The following is a 22,567-nucleotide window of genomic DNA, read 5'->3' as shown; positions in this document are numbered from 1 at the left end:
CTCTCTCAGCAAAAATCAAGTATTCAGTACATTGTGTCCAGAACTTACCATATAACTGAAAATTTATACCTATTGACCACCATACCTTTTCATTCACCCCCCAGTCCCATAACAGTTCAACTCTTTTTTTTAAATAGATTCTGTAGAGGCCAGCCACTGTGGCTCACGCCTGTAATCCCAGCACTTTGGGAGGCCAAGGCAGGCGGATCACCTGAAGTCAGGAGATCGACACCATCCTGGCCAACATGGTGAAATCCCATCTCTATTAAAAATTAAAAAATTAGCCAGGTGTGATGGCGGGCGCCTGTAATCCCAGCTACTTGGGAGGCTGAGGCCGGAGAATTGCTAGAACCCGGGAGTCGGAGGCTGCAGTGAGCTCCGCAGGCTGAGATTGCACCACTGTATTCCAGCCTGGTGACAGAGGGAGACTCCATCTCAAAAAAAACAAAAAACAAACGGTATGCAGTGGCTCACGCCGGTAATCCCAGCACTTTGGGAGGCCGAGGCAGGAGGATCACGAGGTCAGGAGATTAAGACCATCCTGGCTAACATGGTGAAACCCCGTCTCTACTGAAAATACAAAAAATGAGCTGGGCATGGGGGTGGGCGCCTGTAGTCCCAGCTACTTGGGAGTCTGAGGCAGGAGAATGGCGTGAACCCGGGAGGCGGAGCTTGCAGTGAGCCGAGATCGGGCCACTGCACTCCAGCCTGGGCGACAGTGTGAGACTCTGTCTCAAAAAAATAAATAAAGATTCCATATATAAGTGAGAAGACATCGTATTTGTCTTTCTGTATCTGGCTTATTTCACTTAGCATGTACTTCAAGTTCATTCATGTTGTTGTAAATGACAGGATTTTCTTTGTTTTTAAGGCTGAATAATCTTCCATTCTATATGTGTCTATATGCCACATTTTCTTTATCTGTTGACAGCATGTTTCTACATCTTGGGTACTGTGAATAATGCTGGAATGAACAAATGTTTCTTTGAGATAATGATTTTATTTCCTTTGGACATATGCTCAGAAGTGGGATTGTTGGTAGTTCTACTTTTAAGTTTTTCAGGAATCTCCATACTCTCCCACCAGCAGTAGACCAGGGTTCCCTTTCTGTATATCCTCACCACTGTGTAATCGCTTTTGACTCTTTGATAGTAGCCATTCTGACAGGTATAAGGTGATATTTCATTGTGGCTTAAATTTGCATTTCCCTGATGATTAGTAATGTTGAGCCTCTTTTCATAAGACTGTTGGCCGTTTTGATGTCTTTGGAAAAATGTGTATTCAGATCCTTTGCCCATTTGTTAATTGAATTATTTGGGGTTTTTTTTTTTTTTTTTTTTTTGCTATTGAATTGTTTGAGTTCCTTATTATGTATTTTAGATATTAGCCCCTTATCAGATACATGGTTTGCGAATATTTTCTCCTATTCCATAGGTCGCCTTTTCATTTTATTGTTTCCTTTACCGTGCAGAAGCTTTTTAGTTACATGTGGTTCCACTTCACTGTTTTTGTTTTTGTTGTCTGCATTTTGGTCTCAAATCCAAAAAGTCGTTGTCAAGGCCAGTGTTTTCTTCCAGGAGTTTTATGGTTTAAAGTTTAAGTCTTTAATCTATTTTGAGTTGATTTTTGTGTATTGTATAAGATAAGGGTCCAGGCTGGGTGTGGTGGCTCATGCCTGTAATCTCAACACTTTGGGAGGCCGAGGCGGGTGGATCACGAGGTCAGGAGTTCAAGACGAGCCTGACCAACATGGTGAAACCCCATCTCTAGGTTCATGAGGTCAGGAGTTCCAGACCAGCCTGACCAAGATGGTGAAACCCCATCTCTACTAGAAATACAAAAACTAGCTGGACGTGGTGACATGCGCCTGTAATCCCAGCTACTCTGGAGGCTGAGGCAGGAGAACTGCTTGAACCCAGGAGGCGGAGGTTGTAGTGAGCCGAGATTACACCCCTGCACTCCAGCTTGGGTGACCGAGCAATATTCTGTCTCAGAAAAAAGACAGGGTCTTGCTATGTTGTCCAGACTGGACTTAAACTCCTGGGCTCAAGCAGTCCTGCAACAGCCTCCTGAATAGCTGAAACTATAGGTGTACACCACTGTCTGTAGCTCCAACACTATTTATTGGTGCCTATGTCAAAATTAGTTGATTATATGTGTGTGGGTTTATTTTTAGATTCTTTGTTCTATTGCATTGGTCTATTTGTTTTTAGGCCAGTAGTAGGTAATTTTATATATGATGAACTGTTTAAAGTTAAAATACTCTGATTTATAACCTAAATTAAAAAGAATTATACCTAGTTTTTTTTTTTTAACATAATCTAAATTTTATCTAAAAGAAATGTGCAGGTATTTATAATGTAGTTAGACTTGCCTGTGTCTTTCTGTACTTAGTGGGAATTTGCTCTCAATTATTTGTGCTAGAGTTCATCATGTAACAAATTTGATAGAAGTGTAATTTTTCTCTAGGTGTCTAGTAGGCCAGAAACAGGGACTTTTAGGGGGAGTTTTAATAATGTGAAAGTAATGAACCCAAAGATAAGTAAGTTTTTAAAAGGAAAAATAAGAATGTTCTTTCTTTTTATTAAACTGTAGCCTCTGTCAAATTAGGTGATACTTGAGTAACCTGACAGTTGTCTAGAATTAAGTGGATCTATTTGAAACTCACTGTAGCTCTGAAAACATGAAATGACTTAATTTGTAAGAAGTTATTAAAAGAGATTTTTGTGAGTGGGAAATGGAGGAAACAACTTACTAGATTTTTAAGTTAGTTTTAAATAGACAATAATTCATTAGAATAAATTGTTTGCTGTTTTTCATTCTTATATTGTAAAATATGAGATCAGAAGTTAGTAACAATTAGGGAACTTTTTACATAAGTACTTAATTGAAGACATGTTTTGAAACCACTCAGTTCTCTTTGCAGCATTTATTCTGGCCAAGTTTTTTTGTACAAGTCCATCATTGCTCTGTAATAGCAATGTTGTATTATAGTCACTGTTGGGGTGCTGGAAACGTTGGACACATTGGTTAATTGTTTTATATTTCTTTATGCTTATAATTTCAGGGATACTTTCTTGAAATTCACTGTTTCATAGAGGGGGATGAAGAAAGGAGGAGTTAATTTTTTTATCATTATATCTCACAGTTCTGTTGCTTTTCTGCCTTTTAGACAAACAAATTGCTGAGTAATTTTCTTACATTATGATTCAAAAAATAATTGAACTGAACTTACTGATCTTTTGTTACTTTGTTCTAAGTTCTTCATCTCTGTGCTTCTACATTTTATGTGTTAGGTATAATTGAAGTCCTGAAAGGAATGCAAGAATTGGGAGTACATCCTGATCAGGAAACATATGTAGATTATGTGATTCCATGCTTCAATAGTGTAAAGTCAGCACGTGCCATTTTGCAGGTGAGTACAAGTGTGGTTTTAATTTAATAATTGAAGAGAGTGTCTTTCCTCCTTAGTGTTTAGTGGTCACACACAAAAATGTCATTGAACTGAGGACTCAAAATGGTCAAATCTGTATACAATTTTCTTTTTTTCTTTTTGAGACGGAGTTTCGCTCTCGTTGCCCAGGCAGGAGTGCAATGGCACAATCTGGGCTCACTGCAACCTCTGCCTCCTGGATTCAAGCAATTCTTCTGCCTCAGCCTCCCGAGTAGCTGGGATTACAGGATGCGCCACCATGCCCGGCTAATTTTCTGTTTTTAGTAGAGACAGCGTTTCTCCATGTTGGTCAGGCTGGACTCAAACTCCTGACCTCAGGTGATCCGCCTGCCTCGGCCTCTCAAAGTGCTGGGATTACAGGTGTGAGCCACTGCGCCTGGCCCTGCATACAATTTTCTAAAGCTTTGTAAAAAATATTCGTTGGTATAACATTTATAGCGGTCAAAACTCAAAAAGACAAAGCAGCCTTTTTCTTGTGTATTAAAAAGACAATATGCCAATATCGGGAAAAATTAAAACAATATTAACTCCTGATCCTGCCCTGAAATGCACCTGCAATTTTCATTTATAAATTAGATTTTATTTTATTTTATTAAAGAAACAGGGGTTTCAGTATGTTATCCAGGCTGGTCTTGAACTCTGGACTTAAGCAATCATCCTGTCTCAGCCTCTTGAGTAGCTGGGATCATAGGCACATGTCACTGTACCCTGCTTCAGTTTTCACTTTTTGAATATTATTTTTCACTTCCCTATTAATTTTCATAAAATGTGCACTAATAGTATATATACTAGTCTCTCTCTCTCTCTGTCTGTCTGTCTTTTTTTTTTTTTTTTTTTTTTAAACTCCAAACCTTTGTTTTCCTACCAAATACTTCTGGTCCCTACCAGAGTAGGCAAGCTGTTGATAAAGAGGCACATGAAGATGTTGATTGGGACAGTGCATTGGATTAGCAAAGGCTGCATTTTCCACTTTCAAAACAGAATGCTTAGCACTGAATATATGAGTTACAGAAACAAAACAAAAAGTGCTTTGCAATTAGGAACAAGATGGCAGAGCACCTAATACTTAATAAGCAACATGTTGTTTAAAAGAGGTTTCCTATACAGTCATTCATATAATACCTTGATTTTTCTAATAATGTTAGAGTGTTTCTTTCATTAAAATAATTATATAATTACAGTCTTCTGAAGTGTTAGGGTTTATATCTTCAGTGTCTTCACCTCTTTCCCTAAGTTCTTAGTGGGGTATGTTGAGCCTGTACTATACATACTTTACTGTTAAAAAATTTTTTTAAGTAACTTTCCCACATATTCTTACTTTTTCAGATGTTCTGTTTCTTTGCAGAAATATAGCCCCCAGATCCAGTGTCTTCTTGGTTACTGCTTTGGCTTTCTCATTAGTGACTTAGGGAACAGCAGATCTAATTTGGAAACTTATCCCAAATTTGGTTACATTTCATTGTCATCTCAACTGTCTTGCCTTCATTGCTGGAATTTCAGTAGTATTGAGTGTTTTGGGCTTGAAAACAACTACTCTGTTAAGTGCTTAATAGAACCCACAGTATTGATCTGCTTTTTTTCTTTTTTCTTTTTCTTTTTTTTTTTTTTTTTTGAGGCAGAGTCTCGCTCTGTCACCCAGGCTAGAGTGCAGTGATGCGACCTGGGCTCACTGCAACTTCCTCTGCCTACCGGGTTCAAATGGTTCTTCTGCCTCAGCCTCCCAAGTAGCTGGGATTACAAGCACCCACCACCACACCCGGCTAATTTTTGTATTTTTAGTAGAGATGGGATTTTACCATGTTGGCCAGGCTGGTCTCAAACTTCTAATCTTAGGTGATCAGCCTGCCTAGGCCTCCCAAAGTGCTGGCATTACAGGTGTGAGCCACTGCGCCCGGCCTGATAATATCTTTTGTCTTCAGCTGTACATTAAAAAGTACATTTTTTCATCAGTTTTCAGAAATTACATAATAAATGTTTGTTGATAAATGAGAGAATACGAGTAAGTGGTAGGGCTGTACAAGCTGTCCATAGTTCCTTGAGATAGTCATTGCTAAGCATGTATATTCTTTCAGATGTATAATAGGCTGGAGAAATCTCTTCTAGCAAAAAATTATACTGTTCATATTATCAAGCAACTCTTATTATACTGTTCCTATTACCCACCTAACTTGACAGAGGCTACAGTTTAATAAAAAGAAAGAACATTCTTATTTTCCTTTTAAAAACATACTTCTCTTTGGCGTCATTACTTTCAAACTCCCCCTAAAAGTCTCTGTTTCTGGCCTACTAGAGACCTGAAGGAAAATTACATTTCTCTCATATTTGTTTCATGATGAAGTCTTTTTCGTTTGACACCTTTTCATAACAGTATTTAATTCCACAAAATATATTTTATGTTTGTATGCTGTTTCATTGTATGGGTATGCCATAATTTATTTTTTATCATTGCTTATTGCTGATTAGGTGGTTTTTTTTAAATATACTATAATAAAATGATTCAATAAATGTATTTGAGCTCAGTTTTGACTCATATATTTAAATTGTTAAGTGATGTTGGGACAAGTGATGAGCCTCTCTGAGTTAAATTAAATTAAATTTGATCCTGGCCAAACTGTATGCCCCAGAATATTTTAGATTAATCCATTGAATTTTTGTTTTATCTTAAATGGGAGAATTGTTCTAGTATCCTCAGTAGTAAACTTATCCCAGAAGTAAGGCCCTCTAAAGGCATCAGATCATCTGTATTTGAAGATAAGCATTTAATTTGGAATGTTGGAATGTCGTCTTTAAATTTTTGCTAAAATTTAATTTCTGAGCTTATGTATTTTTCTAGAAAATCAGAGAATATGGTGATTCAAAGAATCAGGAAAACAAGAACTTTGGCATATCAAAATATTGTTAGCTGAGATGTATTCTCATTGATATATGCTTTATCTCCAGGAAAATGGATGTCTGTCTGATAGTGATACATTTTCTCAAGCTGAATTGAGAAGCGAAGCAGTAAATGGGAACTTAGACTTTGTATTATCATTTTGTAAGTATGCAACATTAGCAGTAAACTTGATAGATTTAGTTACTATTGAGGGCATGCAGGGTGGTTCATGCAATGAAAGCAAGGAAGGTTTTATATGTTTTGTTAAAGCCAGACTGATAAAATGGTTTATGAGCTGAACTTGTGGATAATTTGGAAGTAATTTTAATGTTGTAAGGACATTGAATATTTTATGTAATATGGTGTTAGACTGAAGGCTGGACTGGAGATCCTGAAGACGTGGATATTCTTTATAATTTGGCCACCGATTATGTGATGTAGAAGAAGTCTTCTAACCTCTTTGCTTCACTTTTTAGGGTAGTACTACCCAACTCCTGGGAGTTGTGAAAATCAAATGTGATATTGTTTCTGAAGTGTTTTTTAAACTAACATCTATTACAAAGACTTCTAGTCTTCATTAACAAAAACACAGCAAATGTTTACTAAACATTTTTAAATGCTAGGGTGCTTTATCATGCTTATCACATGTAAATAAAATTATCTCCATTGATAGATGACTAAAGGCATAGAGAAGTTAAATGATTTGCCCAAGGTTAGTGATTTGAACCAGAAGTAAGATGTTCAGACTTTAACTTTGTTCTTTTCACCATACTGCACTTTATTTTATTTTATTTATTTGTGAGACACAGTCTCACTCTGTCAGTTAGGCTGGAATGCAGTGGCGTAAACTTGGCTCGCTGCATCCTCCGCCTCCTGGGTTCAAGCGATTCTCCTGCCTCAGCCTCCCAAGTAGCTGGGATTATAGGCACGTGTCACCATGCCTAGTTAATTTTTTGTATTTTTAGTGGAGACAAGGTTTCACCTTGTTGGGTAGGCTGGTCTCGAACTCCTGATCACAAGTGATCCACCTGCCTCAGCCTCCCAAAGTGCTGGGATTACAGGTGTGAGCCACTGCGCCTGACCTGCATTTTATTTTTAATTAATAAATAAGACGTTCTTAAGAGACCTAATTTTTTATTTTTTTATTTTTTTATTTTTATTTTTTGAGATGGAGTCTCGCTCTGTCGCCAGGGCTGGAGTGCAGTGGCCGGATCTCAGCTCACTGCAAGCTCCGCCTCCCAGGTTTACGCCATTCTCCTGCCTCAGCCTCCCGAGTAGCTGGGACTACAGGCGTCCGCCACCTCGCCCGGCTAGCTTTTTGTATTTTTTAGTACAGATGGGGTTTCACCGTGTTAGCCAGGATGGTCTCGAACTCCTGACCTCGTGATCCGCCCGTTTCGGCCTCCCAAAGTGCTGGGATTACAGGCTTGAGCCACTGCGCCCGGTGAGACGTTATTTTTTAACATGTCCATGGTGTTGCTTGACAGTTTTTCAGATCTTCTGAGAAATATGCCATTTACAAACAAAACACAGACATACATTAACTTTTAGCTCCCTAAAATGTTAACAGTTAAGCTCTCATTAATGTTATATTCAAATTGTATAGGTGGAAGCTTTATACAAACCGGGTTATTGGTATGTATTACTTGTGAATATCACTTAAAATATTTGTTGTAATATTGTAAGGGAAAGGCAAAGTGTCCAGTATGAAAAATGGTGACTGTTGTAGTTATTTGAGTTAAATACTGAGTATTATTGCTGGCTGCTATCTGAGTGTATTGATTTTGCCTTCCACTCTGTATAATACATAGATTTTCCATACTGACAAGCAAGGAATCTGGGCTCACGAGGTGGATCCACGAGAGCTGCCTTTTCCTTTTATCATATCATCCATTCCACTTCGTTGTCAACCTCTTGATTTTTCTGGCTTGTTTGTTGCTAAGGAAACTAGATGCTTTTTGTCAGCAGCCTTCCAGCTGAGATGTTTCTAGTCACCTTTTTAATGAATAAAAACTTGACAGTATTCTGTAGAATACTATTTTGAATAGTATAAAAATGAATTTTCAAGAGGTTGTTTATTAGATTTGAAAAAGAAAAATGCCAAGAAGTTTGCCAAGTATTTGAGCTTTTCCTGTCAGTGCCTTCCCTTCTAGCTTTGATTTCCAAGTCTTTGAAGAGCTGTTCATTCTATAATTGCTGGTATGTGCTTTAGGCAGCTCTTAGGAATGCACTACTGGTTACTACCTCACAGGAAATGTCAGGTAGTAAAGAAGAGTAAATGGGTTATCTTGATTACATTTTGTAGTAGTAGAGAACATTTTCCTACTTGTTTTTGTAGGCATGGAAAATTAATTTGATCATATAAAATTCAAAGTTGCTAAGAAGCATGTGGTTGTGTTCCCTTTAAAATTCCTTGAGTGACTCAGTGCAGGTCATTTTAAAAATGACTTAGATTTTCAAATGCTGTAAAAGCACTGAGAAACTTAGGCTCCTTGTTCAGGGAATATAGCAGCTGATTTAAAACAATTCTCCTTACGTGTGTGGGTTAATTTGTTACTTTTGGGGAGATGAACACTGAAAATGGACCATGACTTTTCCCATGGGATTTTTCTTTAATGAAACCGGGTATCTTAACCTTCACTTAAACTGTATTTATTGTCTTCAGAATTTGCTTCTACTATGAATTCCTCTCTAATCCCATCCTTTTTGTATTATTCAATAGCCACAGTACCGTTATAGTGAAAGATTAACTCAATTACTTATAACATGGTTCCATTTTAATACAATTGCAGGGAAAAATAAATTCAGGGAATGCTTCCTGTGATCTCATCCCTTGCTAGTTTGGCAACGGTTATGTGAAGAGTCAGTGTAAGGTGTGATTCTTACACAATTTAAATCAGGCTTATAATGTCAGCATTGAAACATACAAGGTTGTAGACTGTTGAATGTCAAAATGAGTAGTAGAGCAAACAAATACTCAGAAAAGTGAAAGATCAATGTAAGTCAATTACATAACAGACATGTGACCTGTTTTATTATTACTTTAGGTGGTTAGTCTTCTGTGAGTGCAGGTCCTTGATCATAGTGAAAAATGAAATGAGAAAGTATGAATGGTTCAACAGAACCCAACACCTCTCTGAGAAAAGAATTTTTCCTCTCGTCTGTTATTTAAAGAACAAAAGTCCTGTAGGGTATTACAGTCTCTCTCTTCATGGTGCCACCATGTCCAACAACATACAGCCTCAGTATGTGTACCAGGCTGACTCTGAGTCTGCTGTTATATTAGTAATTGCCATTTATAGGAAAAGATATTTATAAATTAATTAGTTGTATATATTCATGAAATTTAAAAATACATTAAAAGGATAGCTTATATTGCAGATATATATTACTGCATTGTTTAATTTTGTATGAAAACATTTTTTATTTTTTAAATACAATTTCCAAAATGAAAACTAAAAGGTATTGATATAAATATGTTTTCAGTTTGATAATGCAGGGTTTTTTAATTTGTTCTGAGATTTAATGATGGTCATTTTCTTTTGCAGTGGAATCAAATACATTGCCTCTCTCGCTGCAGTCTATAAGAAGTAGCCTACTGCTAGGCTTTAGGAGGTAAGATGATCAACTTAAATGTTCCTTGCCTGAATATGGACTGAATTCTCCTGTCCTTTTGACTTACTGCATGTGGAAAAATACAGATATTTTTATCTTTCAGTGTACATTCAGTTTACCTGAAATAACCTTTGCCTATTTAATTTTTCCTTTTAAGTCATTGAATTAAATTTAGGTAGCTTTGTATCATCTTTTCCAAGAAATACATATAGGTTTGGTAAAGATCCTGTTTCCAGGAAGAAAGTCCTGTTTCAAAATGGCAAGTTGGAGTTACAGACAAATTTGCATATGTATGTTCAGCTTATTGTTTGAGCATTTAATTACAAGGTGACTTTTATTCAGTGAAGTATCATTCTTCCCTTCTGTGTGCTCAGAGAATGTTAATGACCTTGTCCTTCCAATTTTGTTATTTTGAAAATAGATAAACATAAAAACTGAAAGAATAGTGAAAGGAAATACTCCCGTACTACCCTTTTTTATCTGATTTATTTTTTTGAGACGGAGTCTTGCTTTGTCGCCCAGGCTGTGATGGAGTGGTGTGATCCCAGCTCACTGCAACTTCTGCCTCCTGGGTGCAGGTGATTCTCCTGCCTCAGCCTCCTGAGTAGCTGGGACTACAGGTGCCCACCACCATGCCCAGCTAAGTTTTGTATTTTTAGTAGAGGTGGAGTTTCACCATGTTGGCCAGGCTGGTCTCGAACTCCTTACCTCAAGCGATTCACCTGCCTCGGCCTCCCAAAGTGCTGGGATTATAGGCATGACCCACTGTGCCCGTCCTCTGTATTACCCTTTGTGTAGATTTGCCAGTTGTTAATATTTTGCCATGTTTACTTTCTCTCATACCCTCTTTCTCTAAACAGCAAGTACACACACACACGTTTTTTTCTTTTTGGCTGAACCACTTGAAGTTGTAGACATTATGACACTGGATCTTTCAGCATATTTCTCTTAAGAATAAAGTCATCTCTAAAATCACAACATCAGTATCACTCTTTAAAAATCAACAATACTGTACCACCATCTGATATATGTAGTCCATGTTCAGATTTTCCCACTTTAACAAGTTTCCTTTATAGATGTTTCACTTTTTGACTGAGGAGTCAATTAAATTGATGCATTGGATTTGATTGCTGCATCTCTTTATTATCTTAATTCAGAACAATTTCCTTACCTTTTTTGTTTGTTTTTTAATAACTCTGGCTTTTTTTTTTGAAGCGCCTAGGCTGGAATGTCTCTTCCACATTTTGTATTTTTCTGATTTTTGTTTTTCCCCATCATGAGACTCAGATTAAGCATTTTTAGCAAGAATACTCCATAGGTGATGGGCACATCTTATATTATATCACATCAACAGATATAAAGGCAGGCGTGCAATAATGATGCCATCACCTAAGTTTGATCACTTGGTTAAGATGGTGATTCCCACATCTCTCTTGCAGAGGCACTTCATCCAGTTTGTAATTACTAAGAATACTATGGGGTGATAATTTGAGACTGTGTCTACCCTGTTTTTCCATTACTTTTCCGTCCTTGGTTTTAGCAGCCATGGGTAATCTTTGTTGAATTAGTTATTGGTAGTTAATACAAGGATGAGTTTCTTTTTTTGAGATAAGGTCTTGCTCTGTCCCCAAGCAAGGCTGGAGTGCAGTGGTGCAATCACAACCTACTGCAGCATTTACCTCCCGGGCTCAAGCGATCCTCACATCTTACCCTCCTGAGCAGCTGGGACTAGGGGCGCGTGCCACCATGCCTGGCTGAGTTTTAAAATTTTTTTGTGGTGATGGGATCTCACTGTGTTGCCCACGCTGTTCTGTTGAGAGAAGCAATATAGCACAGTGATTCATAATTTTCTTTTCTTTTCTTTTTTTTTTTTTTTGAGACAGAATCTTGCTCTGTCACCCAGGCTGCAGTGCAGTGGTACTGCAGTGGCTCATTGCAGCCTCCATCTCCTGAGCTCAAGTAATCCTCCTGCTTCAGGCTCCCATTTAGCCGAGACTACAGATGTGCACTACCACGCCCAGCTAATTTTAAATTTTTTTTTTTTTTTTTTTTGAGACGGAGCCTTGCTCTGTCGCCCAGGCTGGAGTGCAGTGGCCGAATCTCAGCTCACTGCAAGCTCTGCCTCCCAGGTTTATGCCATTCTCCTGCCTCAGCCTCCCGAGTAGCTGGGACTACAGGTGCCCGCCACCTTGCCCTGCTAGTTTTTTGTATTTTTTAGTAGAGACGGGGTTTCACCATGTTAGTCAGGATGGTCTCGATCTCCTGACCTCGTGATCCACCCGTCTCGGCCTCCCAAAGTGCTGGGATTACAGGCTTGAGCCACCGCGCCCAGCCAATTTTAAAATTTTTTTGTGGAGATGGAGTCTCACCATGTTGCCCAGGCTGGTCTTGAACTCCTGGCCTCAGGTGACCCTCCCACCTCTGCCTCCCAAAGTGCTGGGATTACAGGTGTGAGCCACTGCACCTGCCGCCCAAATCTTTTTTGATTCATTGATCCCTTTGAGAATTTGTTGAAAGCTATGGCTCAATTTTCCCCGCAAAAGATGCATATTATAAAATTATGACTATAATTTAATGGAGTTCATGAAGTACTTTCCCTCTCCCTATAAAAACCCTTATCATGGAAGCCAAATAAGAGCCTGGAGTGTATCCTTCCATGCTTTTCTCTGTATAGAAGCAGAAACTTGTAAGAGGTGTTTGAAATTTTGTTTTGTTTAAACAAAAGTAATATATCATACTTTACATACTACTCCTTATCTTTATTTTGCACTTAACAATACTTCATGAACACCTCTTGGTCTACTGATATAAATCTAAGTGTTTATTAATATCTGGAGAGGATTCCATGGTATGGCTATACCATAAATTTTCAGTCACTCCTTTATTAATGGACTCAGATTGCTTCTAATTTTTGCCACTACCAAAACAAAGTGGCACATTAAATATTATGTCCATATATGTGTGTGTGTGTGCACATGCATGCATGTGTGTGTATATGTATTATATATACATTAGTTTTTCCCCCCTCAGTGGCTAGAATGTGAAAAAGAGACATCTGTTTTCAAGAGTGTATGTATTCTTTATTTTAATAGCTACTACCATACTACTTTCCAGAAAAAGTTGTATTAGCTCATACTTAGATTAGCAATTCACACTTCTACCAGCAATGTATGAGAGTACCCACTTCCTGCAAACATACAGGTATTAGACATTGTAATGCTTTTTAATTTTGGCCTAGCTGATGGATGAGAAATGACATCTCAATGTATAATTTTCAATTTGCGTCTTCCTATTAAGCAGGGTTAGAACATACTTATTGGCCATTTGGATTTCTTCTTCTATGAAATGCCTATTTAAATTCTTTGCCAGTTTTCTACTAGGTGATACAGTTTTTCTTGTCAATTTATAAGGTGTTGCATTTGAGGGATATTTATCTATACACTATCGCATGTGAAATACATTATTTTTTTTTTTAACCTTGTTGCAGAGATGAGAGAGAAATACAAGGATAAGATCTTGGATAGTTACTGGAAGGAGTCAAAGGAGTTTGTAGTCAGTGTTGCAAGCTGCAGAGATGGAGGAGAGATAGCCCTATAGAAAGAGGGTGTTCAGTTTGGTATTTGGAAAAGTTACTGAGTTTTTTTTTCTTTTTTTTTTTTCAAAATGGAGATGAGGTTTCGCTATGTTGCCCGGGGTGCTGTCAAACTCCTGGGCTCAAGCGAACCTTCAGTGTTGGCCTCCCAAAGTACTGGGATTACAGGAATGAACCACTGGCCTGACCATTATTGAGTATCTTTAAGAGAAGAGTTGATACTATTGTTAGTGGAAGAAGCCCAGCTAGAAGCTCTGAGAATCTTGGTGTCTTTGTTTTGTTTTTAGTGATTGGATTATGTATACTATAACTGAATTTATCTATGCTTTCAGATTATTTATATTTTTATTTGAAAAGATACATTGAAAATATTGGAAAGGTTACCTTATCTTTAAACCACACCAGGCTAGGTGCTTTGCTTCTCTCCTGACTTACATCCTTTTTGGTGCTTTCCCTGTTTGTTAGCATCTAAAATTTTTAATTGATTCCTGGGTTTAAAAATAGCCACAGATTGATCATTTTTTTAACTTTCCACTTTAGAGTTAGATAAAATGTTTAAATATGTTTAACAAAGAGGACATTACCCAGGAGCCTCCCGTGTTTGCATAGTTACAAATCCATCGTTATTCTTGACATAGTAAAAATAAGTTAAGCGGATTCCTTCCAGGAACATATTTCAACATGTAGGTCCTAAAACTGTATACTGTTGATTCATTTTTCTTATTGTAGATAAAAATTTTTAGGTTGTGGTAACTTGGCATTTTTCATAAGAATATGTGCATAATTCAGAGCACTTGCGTGACTACAGGTGATTTCTTTCTTTTTCTTCTACTCCGAAAACTACTAAAAATTCAAAATGTAATTGATGTAATTGCAATTCATTATCTTGGCATTAACGTAGCCAGTGTATTTTTTTTTTTTTTGATGTCAGATTAACTAGTATATTTAAAAATCCCTTTGTCAGTATAGTTATTGAAACAGTCACCTGTTGTGCTCCTGAGGGTCCCACTGTACTCTAGCAACTTTAGAATTGGCTGAGTGACTAAGAGAAAACTTACTGGCATTGATTTACATTGCCGGTAGAGCCAGGTTTAACTACCTGCAACTCCTACAATGATTAGCTTTTTTTTTTTTTTTTTGTAACCAAATGTGTGATTTATTTTGGGAAGAAAATAATTAAAACTGAGGCCTTTTTCCAAAAAAGGGGAGAAATAACAATAGCAGATCATACCCTGGTTACAAGCTAATTACCACATCCCATACAATGTGGATGTGCTCAATGTGTATTCAATGATATGAATAACGAAGATTTGCAATTTTAAAGTCCCAAATCACTTGCCAATGTTGTAAATTCATAAATGCTGAAATAAATACTTAGAAATAAGTCTATTTTAAAAACTTTAGTCTGACAGTGTCTACAGATCAATGCAAAGATCACATACAAATAGTACAGCAAATAAATGGACATTTCTGCTAATTTCCACTTAATTTCTTCATAATATGGCTGTCTGGTGTTGCATTAGTGAAGATACTTCCTACAACTACATGGGTACCCCAGAGACTATGACGAATCACTTTACAGCATCCAAGGTCATCAACAGAGAATCCTAAATGTCGGTAGCGTTCATCAGTTTCAAAAAGAGTGTTGTTTGTATATGGTCCAAAAAATGCCAAACCAGATGATGGGTCAATAAAGTCAGCCCAATATCCCTCAGCTCAAAGAGCGTAGCAAATTTCCTTAGCACTGTTGATGAACTTTTCTAAGAGCACTTCTCTTTCAATTTCTACTTCTTCACTCCAAACAGTCATATCATTCTTAGTTTTCTGTGTTACAGTCAGAATCAGTAGTTTGTTATTAGCTACTTCTGGAAACAGTGATTCAAAATCTTTTCGCAGCAATTCTGGACATGTTTGTATTGCACACTCTACTCTGGCACTTTCAAAGTAAGTTTCTGCACTGTTAATTTCTTGTTCAACAGGTGCATCATTACCCTGAAATTCATTCACATATTGTGCCATCACAAACTCATGTCTTTCACTTGATAAAGGTTCTGCTAGAACATCAGGCAAATTTTTTTGAACCAGGCTTTTCTTCTGTGAAGCAGTCCCATTGAGGTGACAATCAAAACCTATGTTCCCAGGAAGCTGGAACCTCTGATCTTGAGGTCCGAAGAGTCCCCTAGTTTCATCAGGCCACACTGTTCGAGAGCATATATCTGGAGTTGCAGCGGCCACGTGAGACTCATCCGAACCTGACAATCCTGCAGTCGAAAAGGCTCTGGGATTGACAACCCTTTTAACTAAAAAGCAAAATCCTGGGAGATAGGAAACCAGTCTGGCTCTGTTACAAAGCACATTGGCCATCTCCACTGGAGAGGACAGTTTGCAAAATAGCTTTCCTTTGGTAAAGTTATTCCAGGTTCCACCACTGTCCCCAGCTGTCCCAGAACCAGACTCTCACAATGATTAGCTTTTAAGAGAGTCACCAAAAGTGAATCTCTTGGCAAAAATAATTGCTAAAAATGATTATTCAGAGTTAATCCAAAATCTAAAAAGTTAAAGAACATTATAATTAGATACCATAGTCACTTTAGCTAAATCTAAAGGAAATTTGGATATGTATTTCATTGTTAGAATTCACATATTGAGACTAGGGGTGCGGCTCATACCTGTATAATCCCAGCACTTTGGGATACTGAGGCTGGAGAATCAGCTTGAGTCCAGCAGTTCAAGACCAGCCTGGCTCTTTGATTTTAACCCTTTCTGCCCTCACATGTGTAAGTTGAACTTTCTGGATTGCCACCGGCATGCAGCGTGATTATTTTTCTTGCCTAACACCATATTCTTAATTTGATTTCTGTTTTACATTGGAGGAAAGAAGGTTGAATATATCTGATTTTGCTCTGCCTTAAATATTATATGAAATAAAATATTTAGTGGTTTTTTTTAAAAAACCACAGTTTAGTAGGAAATGGAAATTGAATGCATATATGTTAGTATGAGCTCTCAGAGATAACACAGAAATGTTATACAAAGAGAAGAAAGTTGGGGGAAGTGATGGGAGGAATGTACATACATACGTTAGGCAAATGGAAGAGAGGCTGTGTTTAATAAAGTTAAAGCTGGTTAAGATCACAGGCTTTTAGATATAACTCATTTAAGTCTAGGTTCTACATTTCATTTATATTTTACATGCTATGTGATCATGGCAAGCTAATTAACATTTCAGTGTCCCTGTTTTTTAGTATGTACAGTAGAAAGAAGAGTATCTAAATGGCTGTACTGCTTTGTCAATACTTTGAAAGTGTCTTTTTTTAGTAGGCCCTATCTGTGTCTTTTTTTTTTTTTTTGAGACAGTCTCACTCTGTCACCCAGGCTGGAGTGCAGTGGCCAGATCTTGGCTCACTGTAAGCTCCACCTCCCGGGTTTATGCCATTCTCCTGCCTCAGCCTCCCGAGTAGCTGGGACTACAGGTGCCCGCCACCTCGCCCAGCTAGTTTTTTGTATTTTTTAGTAGAGACGGGGTTTCACCGTGTTAGCCAGGATGGTCTTGATCTCCTGACGTCGTGATCCGCCTGTCTCGGCCTCCCAGAGTGCTGGGATTACAGGCATGAGCCACCGCGCCCTGCCTCCTGTGTCTTTAAAGGAGAATTTAAAAGTTTTGAAAATAGTATTCTCATTTAGAAACCATTTGGGGGCTATTCATAGTGCTGTATGAAATTTACAAAAGTACTGTTAGAGTTGTCCAGAGTTTGTAGACTCCTCTGTCTATAATAGCAGTAGAATGTTACTGTTCTTCATGATTTGGCAACATGTTTCTTTAAAATTCTGTTGTCCTGCTAGAAAAATCTCACTTGAAAGCTGAAATTGAATCTCAGCAGACATATGGGGTTAACCTTTTCTCCAAACTTGTTCTTCAAACAGGAAGAAAAGTGTAAATGGAATTAGGTGTAGAGAAAACAGTGTCATTTCTTAAATGCCGCTTCCTCACAAACTTCATTTGGTTGTGGGCAGAAGAGAAGACAAGAGTTTGTCTTTCTATTGTTCGTATTAGACAATGGAGACATTGAAATGTTAATTAACTTGCCACGATCACATGGTATGTAAAACATCAATAAAATGTAGAACCCTGACTTAAATGAGTTCTACCTAAAATTTGTTAGTTTATCAAATAGCAAATGCCAGAGCTCGTAGCCAAACTGCCTGGGTTCAAAATTACTTCATTATTTTATTCCTTTGGAGAACCTGGAAATTTAATTTTTTCTTTTTTATTATGAACTGTATTATACATTCAGAGGCATATCTAAAACTTAAATGTACCATATAAAAAAGATAAATCAAATACATGGTACCCACCTCTGAGACCAGGACACAGAATGTCAGTAGGATCCTAAAAGCCTCTTGTGTGCTCCTTCTCAATCCCATGATGCCTTCCCCTGCTGTTGAGGTGTGCCTGCTGTTGAGGCTTGTGTATGTCATTCCCTTGCTTTCCTAAATAAGCCACTTTTAGCTAACCCCCAAGCAATATATAATTTAGTTTTGAAAGACTGATTAACATACAGAAATTTGGCAATAAGGAAGAAGCAACACTGCCAGGAAATATAGACTGAATAGTCTCTGGGTTAGGGTCTGGCTTCAGTTTTCCTAAAAGTTTACAAAAGACCCTTCTAGGGAAGTCAGTGAGGAAGGTCATGTGTGAGTGAGTCCTGAGAAAGAGGATGAATTTACCATGTTTGAGAAATCTATGGCTGAATGCCAGGCATCTGGCAGAAGTATCTACAGATACGTACATGTGTTCTGCACCTAAACTCACTTCCTCAAACTTTCAGGAATGTGTCAGAGTAGAACACTTTTGTGGGTGAAATGAATGTTCTCAGACTGTCCAAGCAGCAGGGCATGAAAGGCCGAGGAAGTATTGTATCATTACATGGTCAAAACAATACAGATAATGTAGATTCATTGTTACCTTAGGTTAAAAAAGAGATACAGTGACAGAGACCTTGGTGGTGAGGGTCCACACTCTGGACTGGTTAGTTGCTTTCCTTCACTGGGTTCTCACTACATTTTCATCTAGGAGATTCTCTTTTGTTCTTTTCTTCCAAGTTGAATCTTTTTGCTTTCTGTATCTGATACTTTTCTTTTTTCTTAGTTTAGTCTTTTTATAGAGGACAACCTTCTCGAGTAGCTTCTCGAGAAAAGCATATTGAAGGTAAATTTTTTTGAGACCTTGAATACCTATATTCTAGCCTCAGAAAGGATTGAGAGTTTGCCTATGTATAGAATTCTGAGTTGGAACTAATGTTTGTTTATAATTTTGAAGGTATTGCTCCATGTTTTCTTTACAGTGTTACTGTTGAAAGATTTAAGCCATTCTGATTCCTGACCCTTTATATGTAACTTCTTTTTATAGAACATCCTCTGAAAGTTTGTAGAATCTTTCCTTTATCTCTATTGTTTTGACATTTGACAATTAAGCAACTTATTTATCTCTGGAAATTTGTATAGCTTCATTTTATCATTAGTATTCTGGAATTTCTAGAATGATTTTTGGAAGTTTCTAGAATCTTCTGGAACTTAAGAATCTCTTGACCACTAGTGTTATGACGTTTCACTATAGAGCAACCTTATGTATGAGTTTATTTGTTTTGTTTTGTTTTTTGTATTTTGTCAATTGTGCTGCATGCTCAGTGGCTCCTTTTAATTTGACCACTTATATCCCTCAGCTCTGGAAAATTTTAGTGTTAGAAATAATTTTTTCTCTCTTTCTGAAACTCTTAGACTGGTGCTTTCTTTTTTTCTCCTCCTTTGCTTTTCTTGGTTCTTAGGTTCCACTTTCTGTGATATTTCTTCAACCTTATCTTCTGCCTCTTCTGTTGAATTTTTTGTTTCTGCTATCCCTTTTTTATTTCCAAAATCTCTTTTGCATTCCCAAAGTGTTTCTTTTGTAAAATAACATCTTACTGTCTCATAGATATCAAGTCTTTATCTCTCACAGGCCTTCTTTTTTTTTTTTTTGAAACAAGGTCTGGCTCTATCACCCAGGCTGGAGTGCAGTGGTGCGATCTTGGCTCACTGCAACCTCCACCTTCCAAGTTCAAGCCATTCTCCTGCCTCAGCCTCCCAAGTAGCTTTGACTACAGGTGTGTGCCACCATGCCTGGCTAATTTTTGTATCTTTTGCAGAGATGGAGATGCTCCATGTTAACCAGGCTGGTCTTGAACTTGTGAGTTCGAGCTATCTGGCTGCCTCAGCCTTGCAAAGTGCTTGGATTATAGGCGTGAGCCACCCCGCACCTGGCCTCTCATAGGAAATATAGTTTTTTTGTTAGTTTGTTTGTTTGTTTTTTGAGACGGAGTCTCGCTCTGTTGCTCTGTTGCCTAGACTGGAGTGCAGGGGCGCGATCTCGGCTCACTGCAAGCTCCGCCTCCCGGGTTCACACCATTCTCCTGCGTCCGCCTCCTGAGTAGCTGGGACTACAGGCGCCCACCACCGCGCCTGGCTAATTTTTTGTATTTTTAGTAGAGACGGGGTTTCACCGTATTAGTCAGGATGGTCTCGATCTCCTGACCTCGTGATCCGCCTGCCTCGGCCTCCCGTAGTGCTGGGATTACAGGCGTGAGCCACCGTGCCCGGCCAGTAATAGTTTTTTGCAAGGCTTCCTTCTTCATGCTTATTGTCTACTGTCTTCAAGTTTGTGTGTGTGTATACTGTTTTCCTTTTTTCCCCCCTGAATATCTGGGAATCCTTAAAAGTAGGAAATGCAAAAAGCCATCCGAAGCTCTGAGTTTGTTAGTGGGGTGTGTTGACTTGGTGCCTTGTTCTAGGGATAGCTGAGTGGCTGTTGAGATTGTCATTGTATCTTTGTGTCTTTCCTCATAGGATAGGGCATTCCCCAGTGAAACATCTTCCAGGACACTGCATGAGGGAGAGTACTAGAGACTCCTGTGTTTATCGTGTAGAGTGTATAGTTACTTAATTCTCAGTTCTCCAGGGATTGACTGTTTTACCCTTCAGAGAAGAATCCTCCAGGTGTCTGCTGCTGCTGTTGGAGGGAGGGGTGTAGCCTCCCAGCTGAGGGAGAGGATCTAAGGGACCTTCCGAGTGTAGTCTCGTTTCTTCTACCTTGGTAATGGAGATTCTATTGTATAAGTTTGGTTCTAGATTTCTTCACTGATGTCTTGAGATTTTGACATTCTCTTTACTACTAAATTGCTTATCACTTCTCTATCTGTATTATTTATTTCTAGTTACATGTACTTCCCAGTTATTTTATGTGTCATTGAAAAAAATCTTTTTATTGCAGTGGGGTATTGGAAAGGACCAAATTTAGATGGAAATTGTTAGTCTCGCATCCACAGCTTACTCAGAAAACGCCTGCATAAGTTTTAAAACTACTTTGCTCCTCAGTTCTTCATCTTTATAATGGTTCTGATAATTGCGCTTAAAGTGAAGATGTTATGACCATTAAATAAGTCAAAGTGCTTAGAAAACTGTTTAATGCATTTGTGAGTGCCCAGAAAATATTAGTTCTTATTAGTGTGTGCCAAGGGCTATGAATGCTACATAATGGACCGTTTAAATATGAATAGGAAACTTCCTACCCCAGCGTTGTTCACAGTATGAAAATAAGAAAGCAACTGCAAACTAGTCTTCATAACTGTGAATGTTTATAGAAGGTACTCTGTCTTCTGCCAAGGTTGGGGAAGGGATGAATCAGGGCAGGAGCTGCAGAGAAATTGCTGAGATGCATATTGAATTTGTGGAGGGGAAGGGAAGAGACATTGAGGCTGAAAGAGCAGTGGTTCTGGGGAAGTGTAAGTAGATTGGTAGTAGCTTAAGAAACTATGAAATAATTAGAAGAAATAAAGCCAAAATGGTAGCCTAGGGGTCTTTGTGAGTAGTCTCATTCTAAATTAGGATATTTGGACCTTGAGTCACATGGCTTCAAGTCATTGAAAGGTTTACATGATGAAGTTAAGATTGACATATATTCAAAGGGGATAATACAGGTAAAGCTATATAGGGAGACAGGAAACATTAGGAGATCATTCACACTTTATGGGATCCTTTGAGGGAACTGTGGAATTTCCAGTTGAAGGTATTTTACATTGCCTTACCAAATTTGTTTCCTCTTCTGGGAAACAAAGAACTTAAATATGTATTTGCAGAATTGTCTTTAAGATAAAAAATATAATGCACTTAGGACCTAGTACAAAGTCTGGGTCACTTTTAAGGGGCACGTAGGGAAGGACAGTTCCTGAAAGAGATTGAGTAGCACCTAGCAGATAATGGCTAACAACACCACAAATTCCAAAACTTAGTCAAAGAGGACCAAAAAGATGTTAGTTGAATTTTGAATTAAAATCATTGGTAATTTTAGCATGAGTAGTTTCAGTGGAATTTGGGGCCAGAAGTCAGATTGCATCGGATTGGGAACTGGTAACTATTCCTTACAATAACCTGGTTTTGAAGGATTCTGTATTTTTTTGTTTTGGTTTCAAACCTGTGCCATTCACCATGAAGCTTCACATTCAAGGTAGTGCTTTTAGACATTTTCAGTTGTTTTAGGTATATGTGAAATTTTGAAAGTTTATCTCCATGCCTTCCTTAGATACTTCATGCCAAGTTTGAGGGCAACTTAATATTGTAACTTTTTTTTTTTTTTTTTGAGATGGAGTTTCACTCTTGTTGCCCAGGCTAGAGTGCAATGGCGCGATCTCAGCTCACAGCAACCTCCGCCCCCCGGGTTCAAGCCATTCTCCTGCCTCAGCCTCCTGAGTAGCTGGGATTACTGGCATGTACCACCACACCTGGCTAATTTTGTATTTTTAGTAGAGATGGGGTTTCTCCATGTTGGTCAGGCTGGTCTTGAACTCTCGACCTCAGGTGATACACCCGCCTCAGCCTCCCAAAGTGCTGGGATTACAGGTGTGAGTCACCACGCCCAGCCTTAACTATTTTTTATTTGACAGTAAGTTGATACTTTGATAAAAATATATGGTTAAAGTAACTTAAAAAAAAAAGAGGAAGCCCA

General features: G+C 38.2%; 1 protein-coding gene and 1 pseudogene across 2 annotated transcripts in view; one reads left to right on the top strand and one right to left on the bottom strand.

Moving 5' to 3' along the window:
- LRPPRC (leucine rich pentatricopeptide repeat containing) overlaps positions 1-22,567 on the top strand; it is a 123,665-nt gene that overhangs the window by 31,276 nt on the left and 69,822 nt on the right. The window contains exons 12-14 of the mRNA XM_026456105.1: positions 3,297-3,415; positions 6,395-6,488; positions 9,875-9,941. Of these exons, the coding sequence (XP_026311890.1) occupies positions 3,297-3,415; positions 6,395-6,488; positions 9,875-9,941 (280 nt within the window). The remainder of the gene's footprint in view (positions 1-3,296; positions 3,416-6,394; positions 6,489-9,874; positions 9,942-22,567) is intronic.
- LOC111550421 lies at positions 14,656-15,986 on the bottom strand (annotated as a pseudogene). Its single transcript, XR_002734028.3, has one exon. The product of XR_002734028.3 is annotated as a methylmalonic aciduria and homocystinuria type D protein, mitochondrial pseudogene (transcript).

Source organism: Piliocolobus tephrosceles, chromosome 15 (assembly GCF_002776525.5).
Source record: "Piliocolobus tephrosceles isolate RC106 chromosome 15, ASM277652v3, whole genome shotgun sequence".
Taxonomy (NCBI): domain Eukaryota; kingdom Metazoa; phylum Chordata; class Mammalia; order Primates; family Cercopithecidae; genus Piliocolobus; species Piliocolobus tephrosceles.
Note: the sequence above shows the minus strand (reverse complement) of the source record. Positions and strands in the feature narration are given on the sequence as shown.